This window comes from Odontomachus brunneus, unplaced genomic scaffold, assembly GCF_010583005.1.
Source record: "Odontomachus brunneus isolate Ranch 3 - 2012 unplaced genomic scaffold, Obru_v1 Obru_scaffold_096, whole genome shotgun sequence".
Lineage (NCBI taxonomy): Eukaryota > Metazoa > Arthropoda > Insecta > Hymenoptera > Formicidae > Odontomachus > Odontomachus brunneus.
Genome location: NW_022639546.1, coordinates 135,825 through 162,780, shown reverse-complemented (window position 1 = coordinate 162,780; position 26,956 = coordinate 135,825). Strand labels below are relative to the sequence as shown.

General features: G+C 39.9%; 2 protein-coding genes across 21 annotated transcripts in view; one reads left to right on the top strand and one right to left on the bottom strand.

Annotated features, from left to right (window-relative positions):
• Positions 1–94: 94 nt before the first annotated feature.
• Positions 95–21,742, bottom strand: LOC116848548 (chromatin-remodeling ATPase INO80). Of its 6 annotated transcripts, none has more exons than XM_032824742.1 (27): positions 18,795–18,834; positions 18,206–18,344; positions 18,013–18,092; positions 17,722–17,933; positions 17,483–17,656; positions 17,109–17,405; positions 16,854–17,012; positions 16,603–16,772; positions 16,278–16,494; positions 16,081–16,168; positions 15,660–15,951; positions 15,383–15,585; positions 15,109–15,249; positions 14,910–15,031; positions 14,485–14,777; positions 14,113–14,395; positions 13,883–14,035; positions 13,548–13,797; positions 13,279–13,406; positions 13,106–13,200; positions 12,245–12,317; positions 11,646–11,804; positions 11,459–11,561; positions 10,789–10,904; positions 10,221–10,412; positions 9,399–9,771; positions 95–2,779 (listed from the first exon to the last, which is right to left on the bottom strand). In XM_032824742.1, exons 1-27 carry the CDS (start codon positions 18,817–18,819, stop codon positions 2,247–2,249), a joined length of 5,070 nt encoding a protein of 1,689 aa, XP_032680633.1. In that variant the 5' UTR covers positions 18,820–18,834; the 3' UTR covers positions 95–2,246. The 6 variants fall into 6 exon arrangements, with proteins under 6 accessions (XP_032680633.1, XP_032680637.1, XP_032680634.1 ...); XM_032824746.1 differs by lacking the exon at positions 18,795–18,834 and adding an exon at positions 21,578–21,742 and having other exon boundaries at positions 2,247–2,779; positions 18,206–18,365; XM_032824743.1 differs by lacking the exon at positions 18,795–18,834 and adding an exon at positions 18,965–19,154 and having other exon boundaries at positions 2,247–2,779; positions 18,206–18,365.
• A 393-nt stretch (positions 21,743–22,135) lies between these two features.
• LOC116848549 (serine-arginine protein 55) overlaps positions 22,136–26,956 on the top strand; it is a 12,438-nt gene continuing 7,617 nt past the window's right edge. For 3 of the 15 annotated variants that reach the window (XM_032824761.1, XM_032824759.1, XM_032824755.1), the window contains exons 1-4: positions 22,137–22,303; positions 23,424–23,550; positions 24,723–24,793; positions 26,678–26,773. In XM_032824761.1, the coding sequence (XP_032680652.1) occupies positions 23,425–23,550; positions 24,723–24,793; positions 26,678–26,773 (293 nt within the window). In that variant the 5' untranslated portion in view covers positions 22,137–22,303; position 23,424. Of the gene's footprint in view, positions 22,304–23,264; positions 23,551–24,722; positions 24,794–26,567; positions 26,649–26,677; positions 26,774–26,956 lie in introns of those variants that run through there. The other 12 variants (XM_032824754.1, XM_032824752.1, XM_032824749.1 and 9 more) reach the window with 7 other exon arrangements.

The following is a 26,956-nucleotide window of genomic DNA, read 5'->3' as shown; positions in this document are numbered from 1 at the left end:
GGGGGGGGGGGGAGAAGAGAGGAAAGCGATGATGGCGAGGAACACCACGGGAACTTGGTGTGAGATCTGTGGAAGAACTTGCGAGACAAGTCTGTAGAGGTTGAATTTCCGCCTGTGTGTTTATTGCTAATATAAATACTATTCTTTTACAAATTGAATTGGCCTAACGACGTTTCGTAATATACTTAAAAAATATCGGCTAGCCAAGTCTAGTAACGGAATAATGCTATCATTAGTGACAATGTACAATGACGCCGTGAGAGCGAGTGATGGCAGAAGGGGAAGGGGGACAGGGAGAAGATGTAAGATACTTTCCCTCCTCTTTCGCGTTAGCCTGCTCGTCGACGAATTCGCCATCCGGCGGTCGCCGTTCGCGTGACGACGTCGAAACGATCGATTGATTAATGTAAATCGATTAGCTAATCGTACAATAAGAATAAAATCAAGAGCTATATCTATGTATCATGTACATCTGCGTGCCACATACGGAATCGCGATCGATTTATCAATATACTGGTGAATACGATTCGCCTGCTTCTCGCAACAAATGATCGCGGCGATCCAATGAGGGAATCTCGACCACGTGTGTCCAATTAATCGAACTCGAGTCGAAATGTTTGAAATTACACCGTGAAGAACCAAGAGGATTGATGAAAGAAGGATAAGGAAAGGTCCGTAGTGGCGATTGCGGGGACTAATTAAGTACCTGGTGAATATAAATGACGTCGATCGTACTTTCTGACGTTTAACCTGGACCTTCTCCCACATTTCTGCTCCTGCACGTCATAAATAAACGAAATAAATACACTTGTATATCGCCGTGAACGTGCGAGTAGCTAAATATTGTCAACGCTCACTTTCTTTCACATTGCAATTATCACTAGAGCGGAGGAGGGCTAGATGAGAGATGAATGATAAAAAACGTCTACTACTCGACGAAAGTCAGATTTACGACACAACGAATACATGGCGACCACGTCTGACAGAACGTTCGAAGCGCTTAGAGAGCAATCGGTGGCGACCCGAGAGTGCACTTTTGCATCCCGATTGAAAGCTACGTAAGAGTGTGTGTACCGATCGGAGGATCCATTGCAAAGCTGTCCGAAAACATTCCCCGTTTTCCTTACATTGAAGAAATTATCACGTCTCGCGACTACTCATAATAAAACTTTTCCACGTTCTCTAAATGTCTTTTTTTAGCTAAACCGCCTCAACTAGTGCAATATGTTAGAGTGAAGCGAAATATATTTGCCTCATTCTAACTTATTGGATCAGTTCAGACAGTTGAGCTAAAAAGAACAGACTTTAAATCTCTCGGAGTGAAACTCACTTGAAGAGCAGAGTGACGGACGAGTCAATGGAATTATTTCGCACTCGCAGTGTGAATTCTGTGTCGTTGGGTGTTCATTTCTACTCGAAATTGAAAAGTCTGGTTCCACAACTTACTTAATTGGAGTTTAACTCGTAAGTTAAAGTAAGTTAATTCCCACTGTCGAGTGACTTTTGGTCGTTCTGAGTGAGATTTCATTTCAAGAAATTTCGCACTGCAAGGAAAGTTCAGGCATTAACGAACAGATATTTCAAACAATATATTCAAAGATTCAAAAATTGATCGGAAAGCTTAATTCGAAAGTATATCTGTTTGTTAATCTTTGATTGAATCATTATATCCGCCGGACTTCACTCTCGGTGTAAAAGTTGTCAACCGAGAGAAACTTGGTTCTAATGAGAACCAATTCACAGCGTTGTCTCACGTCGAGACCGGGGGAAACCGTATGTTTTGTCGCGTGGCGACGACTGATTGACCGCGGAAGAGATTCATGACATCCGGAAAGTCGGCGATGCGTGAAATCGCGATCGGCAACTTTCCATTAGTCTGAAACTCGCGTTTCCGACACCAATCGCCAAATAGTTCCACGACGAGTTCCCGGGTCCTCGAGCAGCTCGACGCGATCGCTTCACAAGCGACGCCATTCTGCCAAACGTCGTCATCGACACCTAAATCGAGTCCATCGGAACATCGATGAGCGCACAGGATTCTTCCTTCGCAAAGGATACTATGTCCTCGCACATAGTGCTGCCGATCCGCGGCACTAGTCGTGCATTGATTATCGCGCGGGCCGGGAAGAAGAAACGGAAAAGAAACGCCTCGGATGGAGGGGACTTGGTCGACGCTGCGACGTCGCGGGACGCCCATATTGTCGCGTCGTCGTATTGGGGGGTGACCGACCTCGCGCTTCGCGCGACTACGACGGTCCTCGCGGCGGCTGTTGCTGCGTGTAGAAGCCGAAGGGTCGTGAGTCGCTCGAGGACGACACCGACGGCCCCAACGACGAAGTCAACAGCTGCGTTGAGTTCGCGGTGGTGACGGTGACCGACGAGGATAACGACGACGATGACGAGGACGACGACGAAGACGATGACGAGACGTTGGGACGTTGCTGCTGCTGCTGTTGTTGCTTTTGCTTCTGCTTCTGCTGCAGTGGCGAGGGCGAAGCTGTTGTCTTATGCTGATTGCCGGCGCTGGCGAGCGTCTGGTGAGACTTGATCGGCACCGGCAACAATCGCTGGAGTTTCTTACCGTGATGGTGATGCCCGCTACTTGTCCGATAGCCTTGGTGTCCAGGTCCAGTCGGTCGTAGTCTCGGTCTTCCCGGGCCCCTACGAATCCCCGCCATGTTGCCGCGTCCAGATAAAGGGGTCAGAGTACTCAGTGGACCTAATGGACCTACCGTGCTGGGACCGTCGCCGTCGGCCGGGCCGGTGATCGTGTGCGCTCCTAAAACGTAAAATGCCCCTCGTTTCTAGGAGCCTGGCAAAAACTTACGCCGCGATATACGTCGACGTGACTGATTTCGACTGGTTTTTCACCAAATTTGAAAGTCGTCCTCGTTGGGGAGACCCCCTCGAGCTCGCGCGAGATCTAGCGCTTCCGTACTCGAGTTGTATACGCCGGATTTTCATTCGACAACGACGATGCTAATTGCACGCCACCGGACGTGGGTGTAATTGTAACTTTCGCGATTACGACGGAGAGGAAGGCAGTACGATACCGCGCTTAATGTCGACTGGTTCGACCAGTTTAATCGGTTATTCACCGGTTTCGCGACATGGCCGAAGATGAGAGAAGACACACACGGGCAGCTCGTTGAACACGAGCAGCGGTAACCGACCACGAGCGGGAAATGAAACGCCCATAATTATCGCCCAAGTAGGGTTAAATATCAGGCAAAACAATCAAATTGCGCGCGGAATCGCGCGAAGTAAAATGAAGAACAAGAAGAAGAAGAAGAAGAAGAAGGAGAGAAAGTTGCTGAAGTCGTAACGCTCTTCTAAATCGTACCTCATCGATTTCTTTATTATTATTGAATATGAACATCTAATGATAATGGTTAATGATAATGATTATGTTAAATAAAAATGTAAGTAAGGAATATATCATGTACATATTTCTTATATATATTCTATATATATTTTGTATTGAATATTATTTATTAACTATATTATTAACTATAATATTAATAGTAAAAGTTAAAGTTAATTATATTCAATAACTCTCTAAATAAGAAATATATACACACTAATAATATATAAGAAATATATATTAATATAATATATTTCTCATTACTCACACAAAACAAACAATTTTCCAATTGTATCTTATTTTGTGCATGCTACGAACATTGAGAAGAGTCAGGTACGATTTAGATTCCGATAACTATCTCGTAAGATTTCGATAACTATCTCCTTACTTCACGGCGCCTCACAGTATCCTCAGTAATCTTTCGAAAACAAAGAAATTTTGAGATTCCCGAAACCTTTTATACTTAAGAGAGATGACTGTGAAGAACATCAGCTAATAATCAACTTTAAAACTTGATGTATAATGTATTATTTACTTCCTCCTTCTTTCTCTTTATCTTTTTCTGACTTTTAAGTCTGATCTACAATATGCTCTTTGCATTCTGTGTTTCTTGTCTTCTACCTTTTTCTGGCTTAAAGCTTAAGGTTTGAGTCAGAAAGAGATAAAGAGAAAGAAGCAGGAAGCAAAGAGCATATTGTAGATCAGGCTTCAAGCTTTAAGCCAGAAAAAGACAGAAGACAAGAAACAGGACGCAAAGAGCATATTGTAGATCAGGTTTTATACTTAAGAGAGACGACTGTGAAGAACATCAGCTGATAATCAATGTGACGAATCTCTTCGTCATTACGTGCAACACAAACGCGGCTATTGATGAGACATTTTAATTTCATGTATTCTTTTCGTGAGTGAAGCCGACATAATTTAATAGACATGGGAAGAGACAATCCTAAGACCTTCTTCCTACGAGCGGCCACGCACGGTGGCCACGAAAATCGATATTCCCTGAGACTATTTTGCCGATAGAGCTGGGTCCTTTTCGCGATTCTTCATCTAAGTCTCGTTAGTATTCACGTCACGTAGCCGTAGATTATTCGAGAAGAGCTACTGTTCGGGCGGCAATTATTCTATCTCAGAGGATACTTAAGAAAATGGCCGAGGGATATTAATGCCAAAAAAACGTGCGTTTTTATGACAAAGCCCCTGTGTCGACGGTTCTTAATCCTGTTAATGTGCTTTGAAAATTCTACACGTGAATCGTATTGTGGGGTAGAATAAAGAAAACCAAAAAGGGCGTTTCAATCGGAATTTTCTCTGCGATTTTGCACGATATAGAACGAAATCCGAATATCATACACGGAAACAACGCGTGTTCCATATATTTTTTCGCAGAAAATGTCGTATTTTATAAAGTTATAAAGGTTGTTTATTAATTTGCTGTTTGTATAACAAAAAATTTATAAAGAACATTCTTTTATGATTGCATAAATTCAAAATGAATAACACTTCTTCAACAGAAATCAACTGAAAACTGGACCAGAAAAAGAAAGCTGTAAAATATCTTGTCTCGAATATCCTATCTCAAGTAACAAATACGAAAATGACACGTATTTAGCATATTGTGTCTTATGGAACTAAAATAAAATATCACTTCATACATATATATATATATATATATATATATATATATATATATATATATATATATATAAATATATACATATAAGAAATATATAATGAAACATATTACTTCTAGAATTATAAAATTTTGAGGTAAGTCACACTTCTTGGACGGCGCCAAATCTAACTGGAGAATCGCGAAATTGCGTGAGAAATCGTAATAAAGTCAAGGACTCAACTTATGTCCTCGTGTTAACACAAACGAATGAAATTAGTTGTTACGATTTGCTTTTGTGTAATGAAATTCTTGGAACCTGATTTGTCTGACGATTAATTCACGGACGCGAATTGATTTGCGATTTGCATTACGATAGAATTGCGTAAATTGTGTATCGTAATGTAACGCGTACGCGTTCGACTAACGAATGCGCGTTAGAAAGAGCTTCCAGGTGCTGGGAGCAAAGGTAAAACTTTCGAGGTGGTTGAAACGAGAATACGCGGAATGTCGACGGTCCGGCTCGCCATATCCTCGTTCTATCCCGCCGCATTATCCTACCGTATCTCACCCTACGGCCCGAAGCGTCTCCACCGTCATATTTTATCTTCTATCTGGTCGTGTTCGGTTAATCCCGAACACTTAGGCTTCGAAGGAACTCCGAGATGGAAAATCGAGATAATCGCGTTACTTAACAGGATCACCGATCCTACGGGGCCATTTTCCACTTATTAACTCTGGTTAAGTATATCTATTAATTACGTGCTTCTCGAAGAGAATGTGGATTATATAAATGAATTATATGAATGATTATATAGAATGACTATATAGAACGTGGATTATATAAATGTCCATAGAAAAATTTTTAAGGATAAAATGCCATATTACTGTGTTTTTAAGGAGAGACATTGTCCGGGGAAAGGTTGTTTGATACTTTCACGTTCATGTAGCGCAAAAAAATATACTAAAATTGTATCTGTGTCTGTGGTGTCTCAAAAGGAAATAAAAATTAAAGAAAAAAAAAAACTGTCAAGTTCAAGTTTAGAAAGTTTGACGTAAGGTTGACTTCAAAGTCAAATGTTTCTCTAGACACACGCCCCGTATATGAACGGCGTCATTAACCATTTCAACCGTACGCTATGTAATCATAAATCCAGAAATTATAATAATGGGATAAATAACGGAGGGCTGGGGAGGGAAACATGTACGTTGATGTTATGTCACTCGAGAGAGAACGCTTTCTGTGCGACGGTATGAAAATATGATATTCGAGAGGGTGCGGAGTCGCGACGGACGAGATGACACAGTGAGGTACGGTAAGGTACGGCACGAATCGACAACACTCAACCCCTTACGGGGCCCCGCGTAATTCTCCCTACCCTACAATCTGTCTCCTTTTTTTATTCGACCTCGCGATACGACGGGGGAAATTAGATGTCGGGATTATGCAACTGAAACGTGTATTGCGGTCGCGTCGTGGGAGACGTTGCTAAATCGAACGGTTCGCGTAACGTGTACGAGAAAATAGCGACTTGCAGCACAGACGCATATAATTATGCGTTATTTAGTAATTTGTGTGTATGTGTGTTTCGATACAAGTCAATTTTTTATCACACTAACAAGAGATGTTCAGAGAAATGTCAAGTTGCATTCAGCGTAATCTTGACCAAATTTTTGCAATCTTTCTTTCCTATCGAATATACACAGATTTTAAACGGATTTTAATCGCGCGAGAGAGATACCATTTCAACAAGGTTTAAGATTCCCGAAAGTGTAATTCGTTCTCGAGGACGCGATTTAAAGTAAATATCAATTCGAGCGCGTTCAACTGCATAGGTCCGAGATTTACCCCTATATTATTTCATCGCAACCAGCCGTTTGCGGGGCGTAGTAAGCAAACGCGACCGCAAACTTGTAATCAGCGAGGATAACGCCGGTGAGAGACTCGGAGAGAGTGCGGAACATTGACAGCTGGATCAAGCGCGCCGTATCTCGATAAAGAGATAACTAATGGAGAAGAGAGGACGAAGCAGGAGCGGAGAAGACGCGCAAAAAGGCGGTGACGAAGGAGAAAACGAAGGAAGAGGAAGAGAGAGGAAGAGAGAGAGAGAGAGAGAGAGAGGGAGGGAAAGGGAGAGAGGGGAAGGAGAGAAGATGGAAAAAAGAAAGAGAAGAGAGAGAAAAGAAGAGAGAAAGAGAGAAGGGGAGGGAGAAGGAGGAGGGGGAGGAAGACGAGGGGGAGGGAGGCTACGCGAGTTCCAAAAACCTAAGAAGAGCATCGATCGCAGCTGTCGCCTTCGCTCCGCACCTGCTATTGTCCGCTCGCCTTCCAGTCGACGACAAGTGAGAGAGACCGACCCCTTTTCTTTCGTGCGCACGTAGCACGAGAATGGACGCGTAGCTTCGTATCGCGCGCGCGTGTGTGGTATTCACTCCGTGTCCACGGTCCACGTGGCATTGCGTGAAGTCGCCTTATCGGGCCCGTCCGTACCCTCGTCTCTACCCGCTTCTAATTAGCGCGACAACGATGAGCGCCGCGGCCAATGCCGCTCGGACGCTCGTCGAGTTTGACGTTCGCGTGAGATTCTAGTATTCTCCTCTTTTTTTTTTTTTTGCGGCTTGGATGCGCCACAGGCTTCCCTTGGGTGGAGAAAACCACACTGGCGGATCCGAGAGTTTCAAGCGCACCGCGCCTTTAGAGACGGCGGGACACGGCCGTGACGATTGCACGGTCACGTTCCTCGTGTTTTGCCAAAAACCGGTAGCCAACAGACGTGGACGCGGGGGGGGGGGAACAAATGAGAAAAAGCGTGACGACCATTGTCACTCGCATCTACCCATTGTGAGAGAAAGCTTCGGGTCTCCGTCTTCTCGCCCGAAACAGTAGCATTGTATGTTTTTGCTTTAATGCAGTAGCATTGTGTGTTTTTGCGTATTGCTCAACTAGCCCATTTCGGACGAATGATATCCCTCTTCCTCTTTCCCGAAGCGTCCTGCATCATCAAGATACATTTGCGCCGCACTTGTTCGTGACAAACGCTCGCCTCGGCCGGCTTTCTCCCTACACCCCGCCGAAGCGGATTTCGCGCCCGATCGGAGCAAGTCGCAGCGGAATGAGTCACGGGAAATTTCAAAGGGGGGAGGCTGGGTGTCTCCGAGGGTGCCCGCGCGGCGCGTGTGCCCCGTGGAGGAGAGTGCCAACTGTTAGCCCCCCTCGGACAATCGTCACATGTGCACATGTGCTCGCGAGGGAATTTCGGCACAGGCTGGCGAATAGGGTCGCGATGGACCCACGGGCGTTCTTCTTCCGAGCTGCAAAATCCCCTGAGAACCCGGCCAAGTGCCCGGGTGAAGGATAACACCCGGTGATAGCGCGACGGAGGGACCGACGCATGAGAGAGTCGCGGGATTAACGGCGATTATCGATTGGACGGCGCGTTCGCGAAATTTTTCTCGTATCGTTCTTTCGGATCGACGAGCTCCCACGTAAATTCCGATTTTGTTGCATTTAGTTGTCTACGTTCTTACTCCGAAACGATATCTCCTCAAAAATCCGGTGAAATCCGCGCCTTGAGTGAAACGCGCGCGCGCGCGCGTTATTAATTACGGGCATTTTTGCGCGTTGCTAGTGGCGAATTTCACCCGATAATCGGACCTGATAGAGCCAGGAGCGATTACGGTCAGGTTGAGAATTGCGTGAACGTGTACGTTATAACGGTCGACAGGGTGGATTATGTGATCACGGCTAATTAATATTTATACAGTCGCGCGCGTAACACAACCACGAACGCACGAGAGCGTTAATAAACGCGACAATAATTGTCAGCCCGATGATATCAGCCTGTACGCGAGGTGGATATATGATTCTTTTTTATTTATTTATCGTACTGGGGTAAATCTCGGACACGTTAATAGTCGTAATCGTTCGAAAACAAATATTTGCTGCTAAAATTTATCTCTCGGAAAAAACAAATTCGTTGGTGTAACTTCAGTGTTTCTAAATGTTCATTACTTGGGCACCAGACGAAAAATTCAGTTGCAGGAACAGAAAGATTTCTGTGAGAGGTTTTTACTCAGTCAATTGCTCTTTCAGCTATTTCAATCGAATTTTAATGCAACTGAATGTTCAGACTGTTAAATGTATTCAAATGTATTCAATTACAGTCAAATGTATTCAATTACTGTTAAATGTATTCAATTACAGTTACAGAGATATTACTTCTTGTCGATGAATTTTTCGTCTAGTCCTCACTCAGACATCCAAACTGATATTTTTTCCGTATGCGATCTCGACGTGTATGATTTTTATATGTCGCTGTTTCTCTTGATATCTATTGATATATTTGATCTATTGATATTGCCGACTCTTCGGCAATGGGCGACGTAGATATGCATCGTGATCATAGAAAAACTAGGACTCACCCTGCTGCACCGTCTGTTCGCTGGAGGAACCAGCACCATTGCCACCACCGGTTGGCGACAAGGAAGGTGGAGATTGACTGTCTACTGCGTTGCCAGACTTGGACGATGGATGCGGAAGATGCAGACCTCTGCCTTTACCGCCGATCGGGCCTCCTCTACGGGAACCTCTTGGTCTACCACGTTTGCTGGCACCACGCACAGATTGTCGCATACGCGCGCCGGCATTCACGCCGAAAGCAAAGTGGTGACCGAGTCGAGCGACCTTGGACGGTTCGCCAAACTGAGGATTGCCTCGAGCTTGGCGGGCCTCGCCACCGGAAGCTGCCACCGGGCCGTCTACGTCCACCACCAGACCCTCATTGCTTGTTTCGTCCTGTAACAAAGAGAGACCACAGAGATCAGAGACTCGTTTCTTGAATTTTCGCGGTATCGAGATAACAATAGATCTATTCTTTTTAACTATCTGAACTGTGTGAACTGGCACACACTGATGCAGTCAGTTAGGACGAGACAAGTATATTTTGTTTTAACTTATTGCACCAGTGTGCAAAATGTTCAAGCAATTTAACTAAAAAGAACAGACCTGTTATCACGTGTTTCCGGAGTAAATAAATGATAAATCACGCTGGAAAATCACTAGAACTTAATCGTATTCTTCGAAAATAACTTCAGAGAACAATTTTATTTAATGTATCCTCAACACTCACATTCTATATATAATATACAAGTAATGATAATGAGTGTATGATAAAAATACGAAAAGTGAATGATTGGTGAAACGAAAAGGACACCTAAATAATTTGTAACGCTGTAGCTTCGTACCTCTGACTTGGCCGGGCTGGTCGGCGTGCTGTAATTATCCGCACTTTCTAACTGTTGCTGCTGATGGTGATTGTTCTGGTGCTGTGACTGAATCGGATTGACGGCCGGTTTAGGTTCATTAACATTAATTTGAACGGCATCGTTGTTTTTGTCGCCATTAGCGTCGGCGAGGCATTGCTTCTTCGCGTCGTTCTAAAAAATAAAGGTCGCGTTGAAGAGTACAATCGAATCGTGCGAAAAGTATAATCTACCGATCTACTGTTCCGTCATAATGAAACGTTATACCCAATTAACGGTTCTCAATTTCGACTCACATCGCAGACTGAACATTTTCAGACAATTTATCGGCCCGATCGTGTGAGCTCAGCGAGTCGAATTAATTCTCCGGTACGATAATCAACGATTCCGGGTAAATTCAGCTGCGAGCCGATAGCGTGATATTAAGGGGAACGAGAAGCAGGAGCGGTAATAGGTGGGAACGAAAGAGTGGTGGTTAGGCGAGAAAACACAACGAAAAAGAAATCTTCGCGACGCGACCGATAGCGGTGTGTAAGGGCGCCGGGCTCACCTTGACCGGAAGCGCGGTTAACTTCCTCTTCCGGTCCTTCTCCTTGTGCTGTAGGTTCGACTCAAGGCGAACCTCCTCCGCTCGTTGCTGCTTTCTCTCCTCGCTTCGTTGGCTGTCTGAAATATACGGACGTACAGGCTTGAACATGGGGACGCAAGCGGCAAGTTCGTTACTCCGTTTCTTATTATTATTCCTCATTAGGCCATTAGCATAACCTAACGAGCATAATGTAATCGCGGCCACCTCAGCCGCCCCCTCCCGCTCGCTCGCATTTTCGACGCGTTTGTGCATACACGCGCGTCCCGCCATGTGAATACGATAAAGCGGCCGATAGCTGTGGCGAATATAAACTCGACAATCCAACGATCACCCCGACAAATGAAATTGCTGCCTTACTGAACGGTATACAGGCCGCTGCAGACTTTAATTTCAACGACGAAGCGCTGATCGGGTTATTAAAGATATACACTATTCTGACTCAAATCTCTCACCGAAAATTTCATTAGAAGTCTAATTCATGTAATTAAGATTAATCCATTTTTCACAAAGCTTTTATAATGCAGATAGAAAACCACGTTGTGTTCGACAATAGAGTTTAAATGGATCACAATTTATCAATCTAAGCTGACTAATCTTAGTGCTGAATTAGCAAAGTGATGTGAGTACTTACATTTAGCTTCGATTTCTTCATCGTCCAATAGAAGCGAGACCACTTCCTTGGGTTTCAGAGTATCGGGCTTGAAATTCCCGCCGCTTATAACCATGCGTTGGATCTATAATGTACGATAACCTCATATTCACGTACGCCTTACTTGATTTTAGCAATCATTCAATGGTCATCAATCTATCAAACAAACCTCGCTCTTCTCGCGTGCCCTCTGCAGAATTCGCTCTTCGATAGTTCCTTTGCATATTAATCGGTAGACCGTGACTTGCTTTGTCTGCCCCAGCCTGTGGGCACGATCCATAGCTTGTTGATCTACCGTGGGGTTCCAATCGCTGTCGTAAAATATGACCTGTAAGTAGGTTTCGTTAGTGTTGCAATTTCAATGTACATGAAAAAAAATCCGTAATTTCTAACTAATAGATGCACGAGCGAGTTCAGGTCATCGTGATAGTCCTTACACGCGATAAATCAATACACAATCCTCTTTCTGTCGCATTACAAACGCACCTTAATGCTTAATAAAATCCATATAAGTGTTTTATGACAAAGGCTACATAAATTTAGATGTAAAAGCTAAAACGCGAATTCAAGTTGCAACGTAATCAATGTCGAAGGTATAACTTGTATAAGCAATTCGAGCCATTTTTTGTGTTCGTGATATTAAACAATTTTATAAATGTATAAATACTTATAATTCATTTCAATTTTTATTTCATTTTTAGACAATTTATAACGTTCCCATGTATAAGTACATAAAAGATGGATTACCGAAAGAATAGAATTGCTTACCGTGTCTGCTGCGGTGAGGTTTATTCCCAGGCCGCCAGCTCTAGTGCTGAGCAGAAAGACGAATATGTCCGCTCTGAAACATGAAACAGACCCGCGAATTTAACAACCATGCCGAGGAACAACGACATTGGCCGTTTTATATGTAAATTAATTCGAGCTACCGACATTTGAGGGATTTCTGAAATGAAATCCTCACCCAGCATTTGCGATCTAATCGTATTTAAGATTTCGAGGACTTAAACGACATGGTATTTTCTTATTTGTGATCATCATTGTTTATCTATCTCTAAATATATAAAATTAAATTATAACGCATAATTACCGAAAAGTACTTTCATTGAATGAGAAATTGATAAATTATTAAAAAAAAATTATATTTCACCTGCTATTTAATATTCAATCGCGACATAAAGAAATATACTTGTTTATGTATTTAAGAAGAACTTGAACAAAAATCCGGTGGACTATTATAATAATTAATTTTTGCCTAATAATAGTCCACCGTTAGAGCTTCAGGTTCGTGACAATCGTGCATTCAGAAGCCTGCAGCTGTCTGCAAGATGGGGACGATTCGCCAATTAATTCGCGTATTAGTTATGCGCCGCTGAACCACATGGACATGCGATCTCAGAGTCGTGCTTTAAATATGCAACTGGATACTGTTAGAGGACGACAGATATTCTGATCAGCACGACAACTTTCTCGGGTTCTTGTTATTATTAACGCGCAATTGACGCAAAGTTCTCCGAAAAGTGAAAACTGTCATGCAATCTGTCCGTAACAAAGAAATATTCGAGTTCACCGGACAGGAATGCACAAGATCTCATTGCAATGAGTTATAAATAAAGACAACATAATTACCTTTTCTGAAAATCCGCTACCATGTCCCGGCGATCCGATATTTTTGACGAACCATCCAATCTCATGAAAGTATGTTTCCTGTGATACATGTACTCCTGCGAAACATAATATTTATACTCATAAGATTATAGTCATAAACCGGCTATTTGCATGCAGCAAGTGAATAAAAGTACCTCAAGTAAATCGATCATTTTCGTCATTTGAGAGTAAATGAGCACTCTGTGTCCTTGCTCTTTCAGGCGTCGCAAGAGGCTGTCTAGTACGGATAACTTGCCGGCGTCCGTTACTAATGTTTGCTTATCTAAAATGATTCAATTTATACTTAACACAGTTACCTAATTCACTTCTCTCAATATGATTAAATAAAAGACGTAAACAACAAAGTATGCGTTCCGATAATAATTTGAACATCATCGCCCTCGTCAAAATATATTTAACATGCCTGGCACAATGATATTTGACCATCCATTAACAGGAGCACACGCGGACAATCCTCCCGGCGGCTGATAGCAAAACGTTGACGTTGTTTGACCGATGCGCATACTCGGATTTTTTTCTGTTGAAGAAAGTGCTCGTTCACAGCCGAACCAAAGTAATTTTTGACCAAATAATCCGCCACATTCTTCATGCCTTTTCCAAGCACATGCCGCGGAACTACTACTAACATATAATTTACGCGGACTAGCTTGAACCTGCAATAAGACCGGTTAATATAAATACACAATTCTTCGTTTATTTGTTCCGCGCACGAATGTTGCATAAAAAAAACGTTGTTACCTTGGGATTCTTATCGCAAACAAAGGCGGGAATCATTGTCTCTTGGCAATATCGCATTATAGGTTGTCGCGGATGATGCGGATGTTCAGGCAGCAAAGCTAACTTTGAGTCTTCCGCTTGTTCTGCCTTGCCAACAGGAAGTATTCTCTGTAACTAAGTATTTAAACATATTAATTCGCGTGCTTCAAACTTTCAAAATGTATTATATGATGTAAATAAATCGTACTTACTTTCATCAATTGATTAGCAGATTTTTTACTGCTACGCAGTATCCTGTGAGCGACAGTTTCCGGCATCGAATGTATCGTATGGGTGGTGTGTACATACAAAGTCTCGCCCTCAATTATCTTTCTCGTAAACAGTAAATCTTGCGACGTCGACGCTAAAGCCTCAATTTTTCTAGGCAAGTAAAACATTTGATTCGTGGGTATTCTCGATCTGTTATCAACGCTCCAATTCTCCCAGTACTGTACCATTTTTAACCTTCTTTTCATTAACGTTATTATGTATAATCTGAAACACACAAAAAAATATATAATGAAAATTGTAATTAATATAAAGAATTCATTGTTCTTGTAAAACAGGTTTTTATTTTTACATACCTAAATAAAGTTCCAGCGATAAAAATCTTATTCATTTCCATCGGAGATAAGTTAATAAATCTACTAAATGAAAAAGTATTTTCGTATGAATTTTCATTGCACTGAATAGCACGGTGAATATATTCAGCTGCGAATATAAACAACTTATTAGACAACAAATGATCCTTGGATGGTAATGCTAGATGCAAAAGTCCCTCGTTATACAGCAAAACGGGCAGATTATATAATTCAGTGTTCATAAAGAACGGCGATTTAGCGTCTCTACGTTCAAAGAGTTCTGGATGATTACAGACCTGTAAATTGTACATAATTAGACTCACTTTTGAGAACTACACAGTATTGTATAAATACAGTTATTACAATTAAGAATTACGAATAAAGCTGACTATACATTACACATGAGATACATCGTTAAAAATACATACCTTTCGGAACTGCATGACTAGATTCATTAGATTGGAAGTAAAATTTTTGTCGTTAGATGCAGTGTCCCCTCCACCTACTGTGTAATGCAGTAAATCCTCTATCCTAATTTTTTTTTTCAACGCTACAAATGACAGAAATGTATTAACGTTATTTGATTTTATTTAATATAATATTTGAGAATGTGAAAACAAATTTTACCTGAATAAAGCAATTTTTGACGCGTTGTAAGCGGACAATACACCATTACTTCAATCTTATCGGATAGTTCATTTTCTACGTCCTTTTTTATTCTTCGTAACATAAAAGGTTTAAGAATCATATGCAGCCTTGACAAGTGTTCTAACACGGAATATAGAATATTATTTTAATTGAAATATACATGATCTCTCTTTTAGTTAAAAACATACATCTGTGTACTTAGTTTTAATGTGTATTTTATTAAATTACTTGTGTATTGCAATATATTACTCACTCTCATCTATGCCCGTTTTATTTTCCGCGTGATTTTCAATATCTTTTGAGAACCATTCGTTAAATTCGTCATGCGAATCAAACAAAGTCGGCATAATAAAATGTAACAATGCCCATAATTCTGCCATACTATTTTGTATTGGAGTACCACTAAGCAATAATCTATTACGGCAACTGAATCCCAATAACAATTTCCATCGCATACTATTAAAAATATTACGGTTAGTGATTGTAATATACAGTTATCACGAAGCAATGGAAAGAATAAAATAACATACCTGCTTGTGCTTTTTATAGCTTGTGCTTCATCCAAAATCATGTATTGCCACTTTATTCTATTAAAGTACTTATAATCCGTAATTATTAACTGATAACTTGTAATCACTACATGGAAAGATGCTTCTTTTGTATGCAAATCTTTAGTGTCCCAAAACTGTCTCAGTATTTTGCGTTCTTGAGGGTTACCCCAATATGGAACCACCTTGAATACTGGTACAAATCTTGCCATTTCTTGTTGCCAGTTATGTAGTGTCGAAGCTGGTGATATAATTAAGAATGGTCCCCAAACGGCTAGAAAAGATCAATAATTAAGGTATGTCATCACTGTCAACTGTTTTTTTTTAAAGCTTTGACAAGTACAACATATATATATTCAATATCAATTTATAATAACTAAATTTACTCTCTATAGATACTTACAATATCTTTCAGCAACATGACACAAAAATGCTATAGATTGCACAGTTTTTCCCAGACCCATTTCGTCAGCTAATATTCCACTGATACCCTGCAACCAAATGATAAAGTAATTTAAAAAAAATTATACTTACATAATATAGATATCGCAATTTCGGTATATATCAATATATATACAATGGATTATATGGATTACAAACCTGATCATACAAGTTCGCCAACCAATTCATTCCTTTCAATTGATAACCTTTCAGATTCCCTTTGAAAATTGAGGGTTGAGGGTGTTCCAAATTGTCAGGTGTGTCGCTGAGACGCAATTCTTGAGACGTAGTGACTGTATCAAATTGCTTAGTCCTGGCTTTCTCATTATCAAATGCTTCGGTAGCATTTCTCTTTGCTTTCAGTTTCATGACCTCACTGCACAATTTAATAAAATAAAAAATCTTAATATTTTTTTATTACATGCAATAGCTATTAAAAAATGCTAACTTTAAGCATAAAATTCTACATTAACGGTTTAAATACCTATCGTAATCGTCGATACCAATAAGCCTGGGATTCTTTTCTTCGTCTAGTTGATTCAGGATTCTTAGCTGTTCTTCGGGTGATGCTTTGCCTAGTTTTCGTGACATAAAATGCGCGTACAATTCTGTTTGAGTGATTAGAAAGTTCAATTTCCTTTGCTGACGTTTTGCCTGAAACAAACGATGTACTTCTTTCAAACTCTACAAAATATTTCAGGAAACTAACATGCAACTGACTCAGTGTTCTCTTACTTCAATTAGTTCTACATCCATTTTACGTTGCTCCTCAGCTTCTTTTTCTAATCTTTTCCTAGTTTCCCGCTCGACTCGATCATAACGTTTCCAGTAAGACTGCATTTCTCTTGTCAAACGTTTAGCCCTCCAAATAGTCTCCTTCATATTTTTCTGCGACTAAATTATGAAAATAAAAAGAAATAACATAAATAAATTGTGTAGAGAGTTCTAACTCAAGAATATTAAAAACATAAATATTAAACCAGTACTCACCTGCATAGCTTTTTGTCTCCAATATTTCATGCAATGCTGTGCTACCTTTTTACAACTTATTAGCATTTCCTTATGATTATTAGATTTTGCCCGTTGTACTTTGCCTAATTCTTTCTTAGACATCATAACCCATATTTTTTTTCTTCTCATCGTCATTACTTCTGCACTTTTAGTATTATGTTTCTTTCTCCCTCTAGCTCGTGGCTGATGACGCATTATAGCCTCTAATTCAGCCTCGTCTAATTCTTCCTCCCTAGGGATTGATTTATCCCATTCTCCTCCTGGAAAATCTCCTTTCTAAAAGCATAATGATTTTTATAAAATAAGTGCAGAACATATGAATAGGTAAAAGCAAGATAAAGCTCAGTACATACATGATATTCTTCAGATGTTCGATGACGATTAATTTTTTCCTTTTTAATTTTCATGATTTTTTTGTCAGGTTTTTTCTCTTTCTTTTTTTTATTTCCTACAATTAGTTTTTGATGTTCTAAAAATCTATCATAATTTGACAGTAAACCTGCACTGTAATATTGATATTGTATATTCTGAAAGTAATAATAATGTATGTAATTTTGATTAATATTCAATTATAATCTAATCATGATCTTACTTCTGGTTTTTGATAGAAACGGCCTTGATATTTCTTTCGTAATATATGAACTTTCAACATCTCTTGAAAATCTTCCTCTGTGATTGGGCTATCTGTATCAGAACCTGATGCAGAACTGTCAGAAGAATCACTTAATAGAATATCCTGTAACCATCGTCGTTCTTCTCCCACACTTGACATGTTGTATACTCTTAGTTTATTGATTCTTGTTTCTGTAAGAACAAATAGATTTTATGAGAAACTGATAACTAAGTCATTCAGATAGAATTATAATTACATTACAATATTAACCTTCTTTACGAGTGAGTACATTTTCAATGTAAGCATCTGAACCATCAGAAGATTCTGATGAGACAGACTTGTCATCTTCACTAAAAGATAAAAACATAATATGTAATGTTTTATGTGATATTAATTTGTCATATACACTACTAGCATATCATAAGCTAGCAATACTGATAATTAACAAAAGATATCTTATTACCTAGCTTGTTCTTGAAAAAGATCATTGATTTGCCTCAAGAAAGGTTCTAAATTGAGGCTACGTTCTAATCTTTGCAGATGCAACGGTGTAGCCATTTCAGCTTCCAACTTCATTGTGTTTGCTCTATCGGACATTACCACTGTACACAAAACTCAACAATCTATCACAATAGAGAAAAATAAAATATGATTATAGAATCTTTATATTAAAGAAATAATTTCTTATTTCTGAGCATACACAAGTATCGAGACAATAAAAGTCGATCCTTCATTCCTTGCAGCATGCAATTTTTTGACACTCAATCTAGTTAATTTATATATACTAAAAGTATATATATATATATATATCAATATATATATACATACATATATGTTGGCAAAGTAATATAAGTTCTACTTGTCTACAAATTCAACAAAACTCACTGAATGGAAACTCAACAGATGCAGGCCATAGTGCAAACATAAAATAATTACAGAAATATATATTGATGAGATACGAGCAGTCACGATCTACTAACGTAACAAAATAAAATGTGCTTTTTCCCGTTTCGCGATAGCAAGTTATAAGGAATGATCTTCATGAGGCCTACTATTATACTTAGATATTTTCCGCATTTTCACCAACGGATAATGCGTATTACGGGTGTGAAACTGCCATGCGAGATCGTATGCGGCTAATTTCATTATATAAGGCGAATGACACGTCGTATCGAGCTGGTGCGGTTATAATTCTGTTAAATATTTCAAGTTTTGCTTTCACCTTCTGTTCTGTTTTGGTTAGAAGCGGGTACCACTTATTTCGCACGGGAAACAGAGTCTACTGCGGCAATGCGAGTCCCTCTGTCCACAGCGAAATTAGATATATCAGTCGGAAGGGAATACATAGCAGAAAGGAGCCTAGAGAACGCAGACATTTGGCGTGCCATTAAAGCAGGGCAGGGATAGGGCATATTGCTGGCTACCATTTTTGTTTTCAGTAGGTGGCGCTGATCGCGCCTGTGCGCTTCTTTCTTGACGATCTTTCGTTTCTGTATACTTCTCAATACCGAAATTTTGAAAGTTATGTCCGAATTTCAAATTATTTTAGAATATATACGAACGCGATTAATCTCGACTGACGCAAAATGTGGATATTTCTTAAATATGTACCGTTTTGTAAAATATATTGATGAGAAAAAACTGATGACTAACGTAAGAATTGAAAAATAATTTTGATAAAGATATTAGTTCAATTGTCGACAGCACAGGTACGGAAAAATGGACCTTATGTCGATTGTCGAAATTCTATTGTTAGTCACAAATACAGACTGTTGTGTACGTCTATAGCAATATTCATTCAAAGCAAAATGTTTTCTCTTTTTGAACATCCCATATAATATGACTAATTCTTATAATGTGACAATTATACATAAAAAAATAAGAGAGGGGAGGAGAGGGTGACAATAAATATATTTATTCAATATTCCAACCGTATTAAGGATATACATAATACCAGGGTTGGGAACGTTACTTTTTAAAAGTAACGCGTTACCGTTGCCGTTACTTGCGGTAAAAAGTAATGGCTTTCGCAGACCAGTGCGATGCGCGACGCGACACACGATATGCGACGAGCGATATCCAATGAGCGTATTGGTATTCCGGAAAAGCTGTACGCTCATTGGATATCGCGCATCGCATATCGCGTGTCGCGTCGCAAATCGCGCTAGCTGCGAGAGCCATAACTCGTTACTGTTACTCGTTACTGATTCTAAAAAGTAACGCGTTACCGTTATTTGAAAAGTAACGATAAAAAAATCGTTACTTTCCATTACTTTTGTAAAAAAAAAAGTTAAAATCGGCTTATAAAACAAATAATAAGAGAGATAGTACATAAATTATACATATATAAAGACAAAATATAAGATATTTAAGCGGGAAGCACACATTCTTGCATAACATAAAACCCATTCTATATTAGTCGCAAATAGCAAGGTCGCAAAGAAATTGACTAATCATAGTCGATTGTTCTTCTTGCGATCGAAAAATAATCAATTACAATTGGTCAATTTCCTTGCGATCTTGCGATTGCGATTAATGTAGAATGGGCTTTAGGGGCGCCGCACACAAATTGACATAACAGTAACGTAAGACGTACCGTAAAAATGGACCAATTACAATCGAGTATTCACAAAAATGGCGACCTTACGGTTCGACGATGCTCAAAGTGATTGGTCAATTTTTACGATACGTCTTACGTTACTGTTATGTCAATTCGTGTGCGGCGTCCCTTAAGCGTGGTCTACAATGAGAACTTAAGCCATAAAATTTAAGCTTTAAGTCCTAAGCCGTAAGAAGTTGACCAATCACAGTCAATTATAAGAAAAATAATTGACTAGTCAATTTCTTACGGCTTAAAGCTTAAATTTTATGGCTTAAGTTCTCATTGTAGACCACGCTTTAGAGGCTTTCTACAATAAGCAATAAGTTTTAAGTCGCAATAAAATTGATTAATTACAGTGGATTATTCTTCTAATAGTCGACTATGATTGGTCAATTTTATTATGACTTAAGATTTATTGCTTATTGTAGAATGGGCTTTACGGAAAGCAGCACATTAATTGTTTATCGTGTGCAAACTTTCGTCGCGTGACAAGCGTTGCCGCGTTCTGTGTACAGAAGTCACTATAGTAAAAAAGTAGCGATACAAGTAACGATGAATTTCGTTACTCGTTACTAAAGAAAATGTAACGCCGTTACTTTTTCGTTACTGATACAAAAAAGTAACGGCGTTACCAAATCGTTACCAAAAAAAAGTAACGAAATAGTAACGTCGTTACAAGTAACGCGTTACTTCCCAACCCTGCATAATACATATCACAATCAAGTGTCGATTATAGCCCGATTAACGTATTTGCTCGATTCAATCGATAATATCATAAAATTTGTACTTCGATGTTCGAAGTGGATCAACCATAATTAAAGCCATCACACACAAAATTCCATAAGAACTTAAGCGTAAAGAAATCGACCAATCCCAATCGAGCACTCGGCTATTCGTAACATCTCCATTATTACGAAGAGCCGAATACTCGATTGGGATTGGTCGATTTCCTTACGCTTACGATTTAAGGTTGCGTTCCAAAACGTTTTTTTTGAGGAAATTTTACTCGATACTCTATAGTATATGTGAACTATAGTTATTGAGTAAAATTTTCCTCAAAAAGAACGTTTTGGAATGCAACCTAAGTTCTTACGGAATTTTGTGTGTGATAGCCTTTACTTTCCGAAAAATTCATTTCATCACCTCTGTCATATTACCGCGACTCCGAACGATTACAACACATTGATTCATTAATCAATTTTGTTCGGATTGATAATATTTCGAAACTCTTACCTCGATATTTGAAGCTATTCCGTAGAAATGCCATTTCTCCTTCCCTCTTATCAGGTCGCCGTTGTTGTAATCACTCCGTGATTCAAACTGGCCGTCTTGCTGATCGAACTTCCGCTCATGCGCGCCATGCACCTCTAGCCTCGAACCCACACCGGAAGTGTCGTAACTATTAATTGATGCAACCTACTTTGTAACAATAAAAGTCAATTAATCACCCAAAAGACATCGCGAGTATACTCACAAAAATCTCACAATTTTATCGAATCGAAATACCTCTCTCTGTGATGGTTAAGTGCACGTGGCGAATGGATCGCCCAGGAGAGGGGGGGGGGAGTCTGACCGATCGCACTCGTTCAGACATGCTGAAACGGCGTTATTTCGCGACGTGTACGCTTGTTATATTTCGTTCTCGATTTTACGGAAGAAATTCACTCGTGGATAGACACGTCGATACCGTCGCGTGCGTCGCACAGTCACTACGTTGACTTTGGCGTGCGTCTGGCGTCGAGACTCGTCATGGCAGAGCCTGTGCGCAGTCCCTGCGCGCAGCCGTGTGAACCCCCGTCTCGTGTCTGTCCATTTCCGTTGTTCCTACGAGCCATCTTGGTCGCGCCTGAGACATCGGTCATTTCGTCCGCCAATTTCGCTAACCACGCATCGAGGGATAGAGCGCTCTTACGTTCATCAGTAGTGAACAAAGTGATCGGAGTTGACGTGTGCGTCCAGGTAAGCGAACAGAACATTAGCCCAGTCTCTTCTATCAGCATTAAAGCCCGTAGAGAAGTGCGAGCTAAGGAACAAAAGTAAAAAAAAAAAAAAGGTTAATCGTACGCCAGCTTTCGCTCGCGTCCCACCATCTTTCGAGGAAACGGAGTGCGATGATGCACACGCGGCCGCATTATGATTAATGTCGTAGATTTTACGAGGGAAAATGGAGCGTCCGCACCTCGCACGTTCGCTTGTAATTGTTAGCCGCGTCGGGAGCATCTGCAATTGAAACGCGCGAGTCACTCACCGCGGCCATTACGGAATCCACGGGAAATACTCCGCGACGCAATTAATCAACATGCTCTCGTATCGATCGCCGATCCCCGACGCTCGTCATGGCCGACGCCATCGAAAATTCTGGAAGGTCCGACGTCCCTCGCTCGTCGCTCAACGGCGCAGCGAGAGAGCTGCTTGCTTTTCCTTTCTTTGGAATTCAATCGCGCATACCTTCATACATCGACCGTTTTTTACGGTATAACGGCGCGCGAAGGCCGCTCGATAAGACGGTGCTGCGCGTTTCAGGACACACGCGCCTCATGTTGCGACGCATTTCCCACGTATTGTTAAAAATCTGAATACCTTGAGCGCTTTGTTTCACCTTAAAGTGTACGACGGGTAATTAATAATAACGCTTTTCATGTGTTTATGCGCTATAATCGCTATTGGGCAATATTATAAGCATATCTTTGTTGTTTAAAGAAAAATTTATACCTGAGTTATGTATATTTGAGTTTACATATTTAACGGAGGATTTGTATGAGGCAAAACGCCATTAGACTGCTATTCGTTCTGAAGGGAATTTAGATTCATTTACGTCTCAGTTAGATTCTCATAAGCTCACGATTCTTTTATGTTGTGACTAAGCGGCGGATTCCTTAGGTAGCCCGTTATGTAAGGTGTTTTTATATTTTCCTTTAAGAATGAGCACCCGAGTATTCGTTGGTGGATTAACGTACCGGGTGAGAGAGCGCGATCTCGAGAAGTTCTTCCGGAAATATGGTAGAATCAAGGAGGTCGCTATGAAGAATGGATTTGCCTTTGTGGTAAGTCTAATGTGGTTTAATTGTTTTTTTTACAGTATGGTAGGGACAAGAGTCTATGTCGGTGGGCTTCCGTATGGGACCAGGGAAAGAGACCTTGAGAGATTTTTCAGAGGCTACGGTCGTTTTCGTGATGTTCTCATCAAGAATGGTTACGGCTTTGTTGTAAGTATTTGTAATCAGCTGTAAATAAACCCACAATAACACTTCGCATTGCTCAATTTGGTCCCATGATAATCTTGAATTAGTTTGTAGCTTTAACACTGCTTGCAAGTTCTTTGTTTCAACAACAGCTGTCTGTAACCGATGTACTCTTAGAGTTAAGCGCTGAAACAAGTTGCGATACTTCCTTAGCTTTGTTTTTTTTTTTTTTTAATTGTTATTCACAGTTTTAAGTGCTTTTGGACATGTTCCTTTTGTACATAAGAGCATATGCATAGACACATATGAAGTGTTGAGTGCATGTGAATAAATAAGATTGTGTTTTCCTTTGCCACATTTCATCATGATGAATTTTGTACTTGGCACTGCAAGCCTTTCATGTCGATATAACAATACAGTCGTAAAGGTGATAAATTTATATTGGAGAGAACAGTCCGTTCTATCTTTTACTATCATGATTTGGACCGAAATGGGTAGGCTGCAATGTGTTAAAATCGCAAACGTAACTCGATTACCTGAGTTGACCTGACCCGAGCCCTGAGCACATTGGCTGTGGCTGTTTAGAGGAGCTGTGTGCTGCTTATTCGTCGATTATTCTGCAAAAACTTTGTAAGTTATGTATGACCAGGGGAAAGGAATTCTTTACAATGAGGCCCATATATTACAGAATAATTATCTTTATCAATAACTCAAGCACCTATGTCGATTCAAGTCTTTTGCACTTTTGCGGTAATTGTTTGATAATATATATATATATATATATATATAATTTATATATGTATTTAGATTTTAAATAGCGATATATTCTATCTTAAAACTTTTGCAGGATACAAGTGAAGGAAAAATACCTACATGAAAAATTCTTTAAAATTCGCGAATATGAAATCTTGTTATTGCTATTAATGAAATCCTATTAACACCATTAACATTCCTTACATGTCTACACTTTATAAATAATCCAATAATATTTATAACATTCATGAATTTAAGAGAAATATTTTGCAACACACCGATTAATATTCTAAATTCTCTTTCGTAAAAAATATCAATTGTACAGATATCGAGCGTTATCCTTGAAAGTCTTTTATTGCAGTAGAAGTAGCTTAAAAAGTAGAAAACTAATAAATGAAGCTGCATTGCGTTCCCAAATGATAGTGGAAAAATTCTTTTTGCAGGAATTCGACGACTACAGAGACGCCGACGACGCGGTTTATGAACTCAATGGCAAGGAACTTCTAGGGGAAAGGTAATGCGATTCTGTCTTACATAATATATGTGTTCTTTGAAAAATACGTGTACTAGGCGATTTACATTAGCCGTATGACGGAATGGTATAGGTAGCATGTTTTTTTGCATGACTGAATAGCTCTTACATACAATCCATTTAGTATGTGGATTGATCGATCACGCTGTTTGAACTTTATCATAATCATAATATTATTGGTACTGGGGGTACACTCTGCTTAAGAGCAAACGAGTTCTATGCATCATAATAAATTCATTATGCTAACACGTAGAATCGATTAAACTTGTCCGAGTTAACTAATAGTGCATAATAGATATAGTTCCTTTCTACTGTTTCTGAAATGTCATTTGTAAATTAACTTAATCCGTCATTAGCGTCAAATGTTGATAGACAAGTAACCAAGTCGGTTGTGCAATGAACAGTTTTCTGACTTGACGCTCTGTTATCAGTAGCAAACACGGGAGGACATTTTTCATCTTTATAGAGGGACAAAAGATAAGGAAAAGCAGTTCAGCTTACACGATTAACTTGCTGCTATTAAGATTAATGAAAGTTACTTATCAAAATGTTTAATATATCTTAATATATGGTTAATTTATAACAGTTCTTTTTTCAGCGGCGTTCTTATATGATATTTATTACAGAATTATATGTAATATTCTCTTATATTATAACTTTATTTCTGTTTCTTGTTATCTTAAGTAAACACAGTTCAATGTCGACTTTGCGTTACTTCAATCGACTATTTTATCTAATATATCAATATATCAGAAGCAATAGCATTGAAATAACAAGACGAAAAGTTAAATCCCTTGTTCGTGCAAATTGTTAAAAATATCTCGACGAAAATCTTGAAAAAGTTTTTCTATCATACACTTGTTGATATATTCTTTCCTCTTCTTCTTTTGGGAATTCATGTAAGTGTGTCGGTAAAATTAATAGTTTCTGAATATTACAAAATGTAGTCGAACGGGAGTATTCTCAACGCTCTAATCGCATTATGTTTCAACCCGTACCAGTAATATTATTCGCTGTTGCTTCTATATAATTAAAGACAAATGTACAATGCACAAATATTCGTTGGCATTGAACGGGTGCTCCGTTAATGCTGTTAATTTTGCGTTTTTAGTAAACGGCGTCTGTCCTCCAAATTAACAATCGGAACTTTATCGTGACAAAAAAATGCGTCTTAAAAAGCCGTTGCGACTTACCGCCATTTTGAACTACTTCCATCAATTCCCCGATTAGAGAACAATCGCCAAAGTAAATGTAATAATATGTCTGCGTCTGGCGAAATGTAATTGCTTCTTTTATTACGAAAGGGCATCCGATACATGTGCTTTTTCATAATTTTCTTACGTGATCCTGTATTGTACGTCTAGGATTGCGCTTTAAAATAGAGAAGGGCAGAGAAAATGAAAAGAGAGAAATGAGAAAAGAAATTTTAAGTAATCTTAAGGGGATCACGAATTTAATTATGAAAAAGCTGATGGAAAAAGATTAGCTCGGACATAAGTAGCGTTATAAGAGGCATCTAGAATATAGGGAACGAGGACGATTCGTGACAGAGGGAGTGAAAGAAAGAGATAGGGGACAGCGCCTCAGAGAGCGAAAGAGAGACCGGACGATAGAGATACTGAAAAAGAGAGAGAGAACGGATGATATTTGAACGGATTTCGGGAGGAGGCTGAGGAATGGAAGGAAAAGGAAGGAAGCAGCATTAGAGTAAGAATTAGTCGAGGACTTAGGCGGGGTTTTGTTGGGTGTGTTTCAGAGTGGCGGTGGAGATAGCACGGGGTGTTTCAGGGAGGCGAGGCGACCGTGGCTACGGACGCTCACGCTCCTGGAGAGACAAGTAAGCATATCCAATGTGTCTTGTTACAGAATTACTGTAGAGAGGGCCCGGGGGACACCTAGGGGTAGTGACCAGTGGCGCTATGGTGACTCCCGTGGTGGTTATGGGGACTCGAGGCGATCTGCGTAAGACACGCTATCCTTTTTTTTATTTTATCAGAGCGATCATTATCCCCTCCTCCCCTGCAGGCAGTCGACTCGGGATGTGCGAAATCCAAACAATCTATTTATTTATTTATTTACTCACTCACTGACTGACTCACTCACTCACTCAATTATCTATATACCGTTCGTGTGAATGCTTTCCTC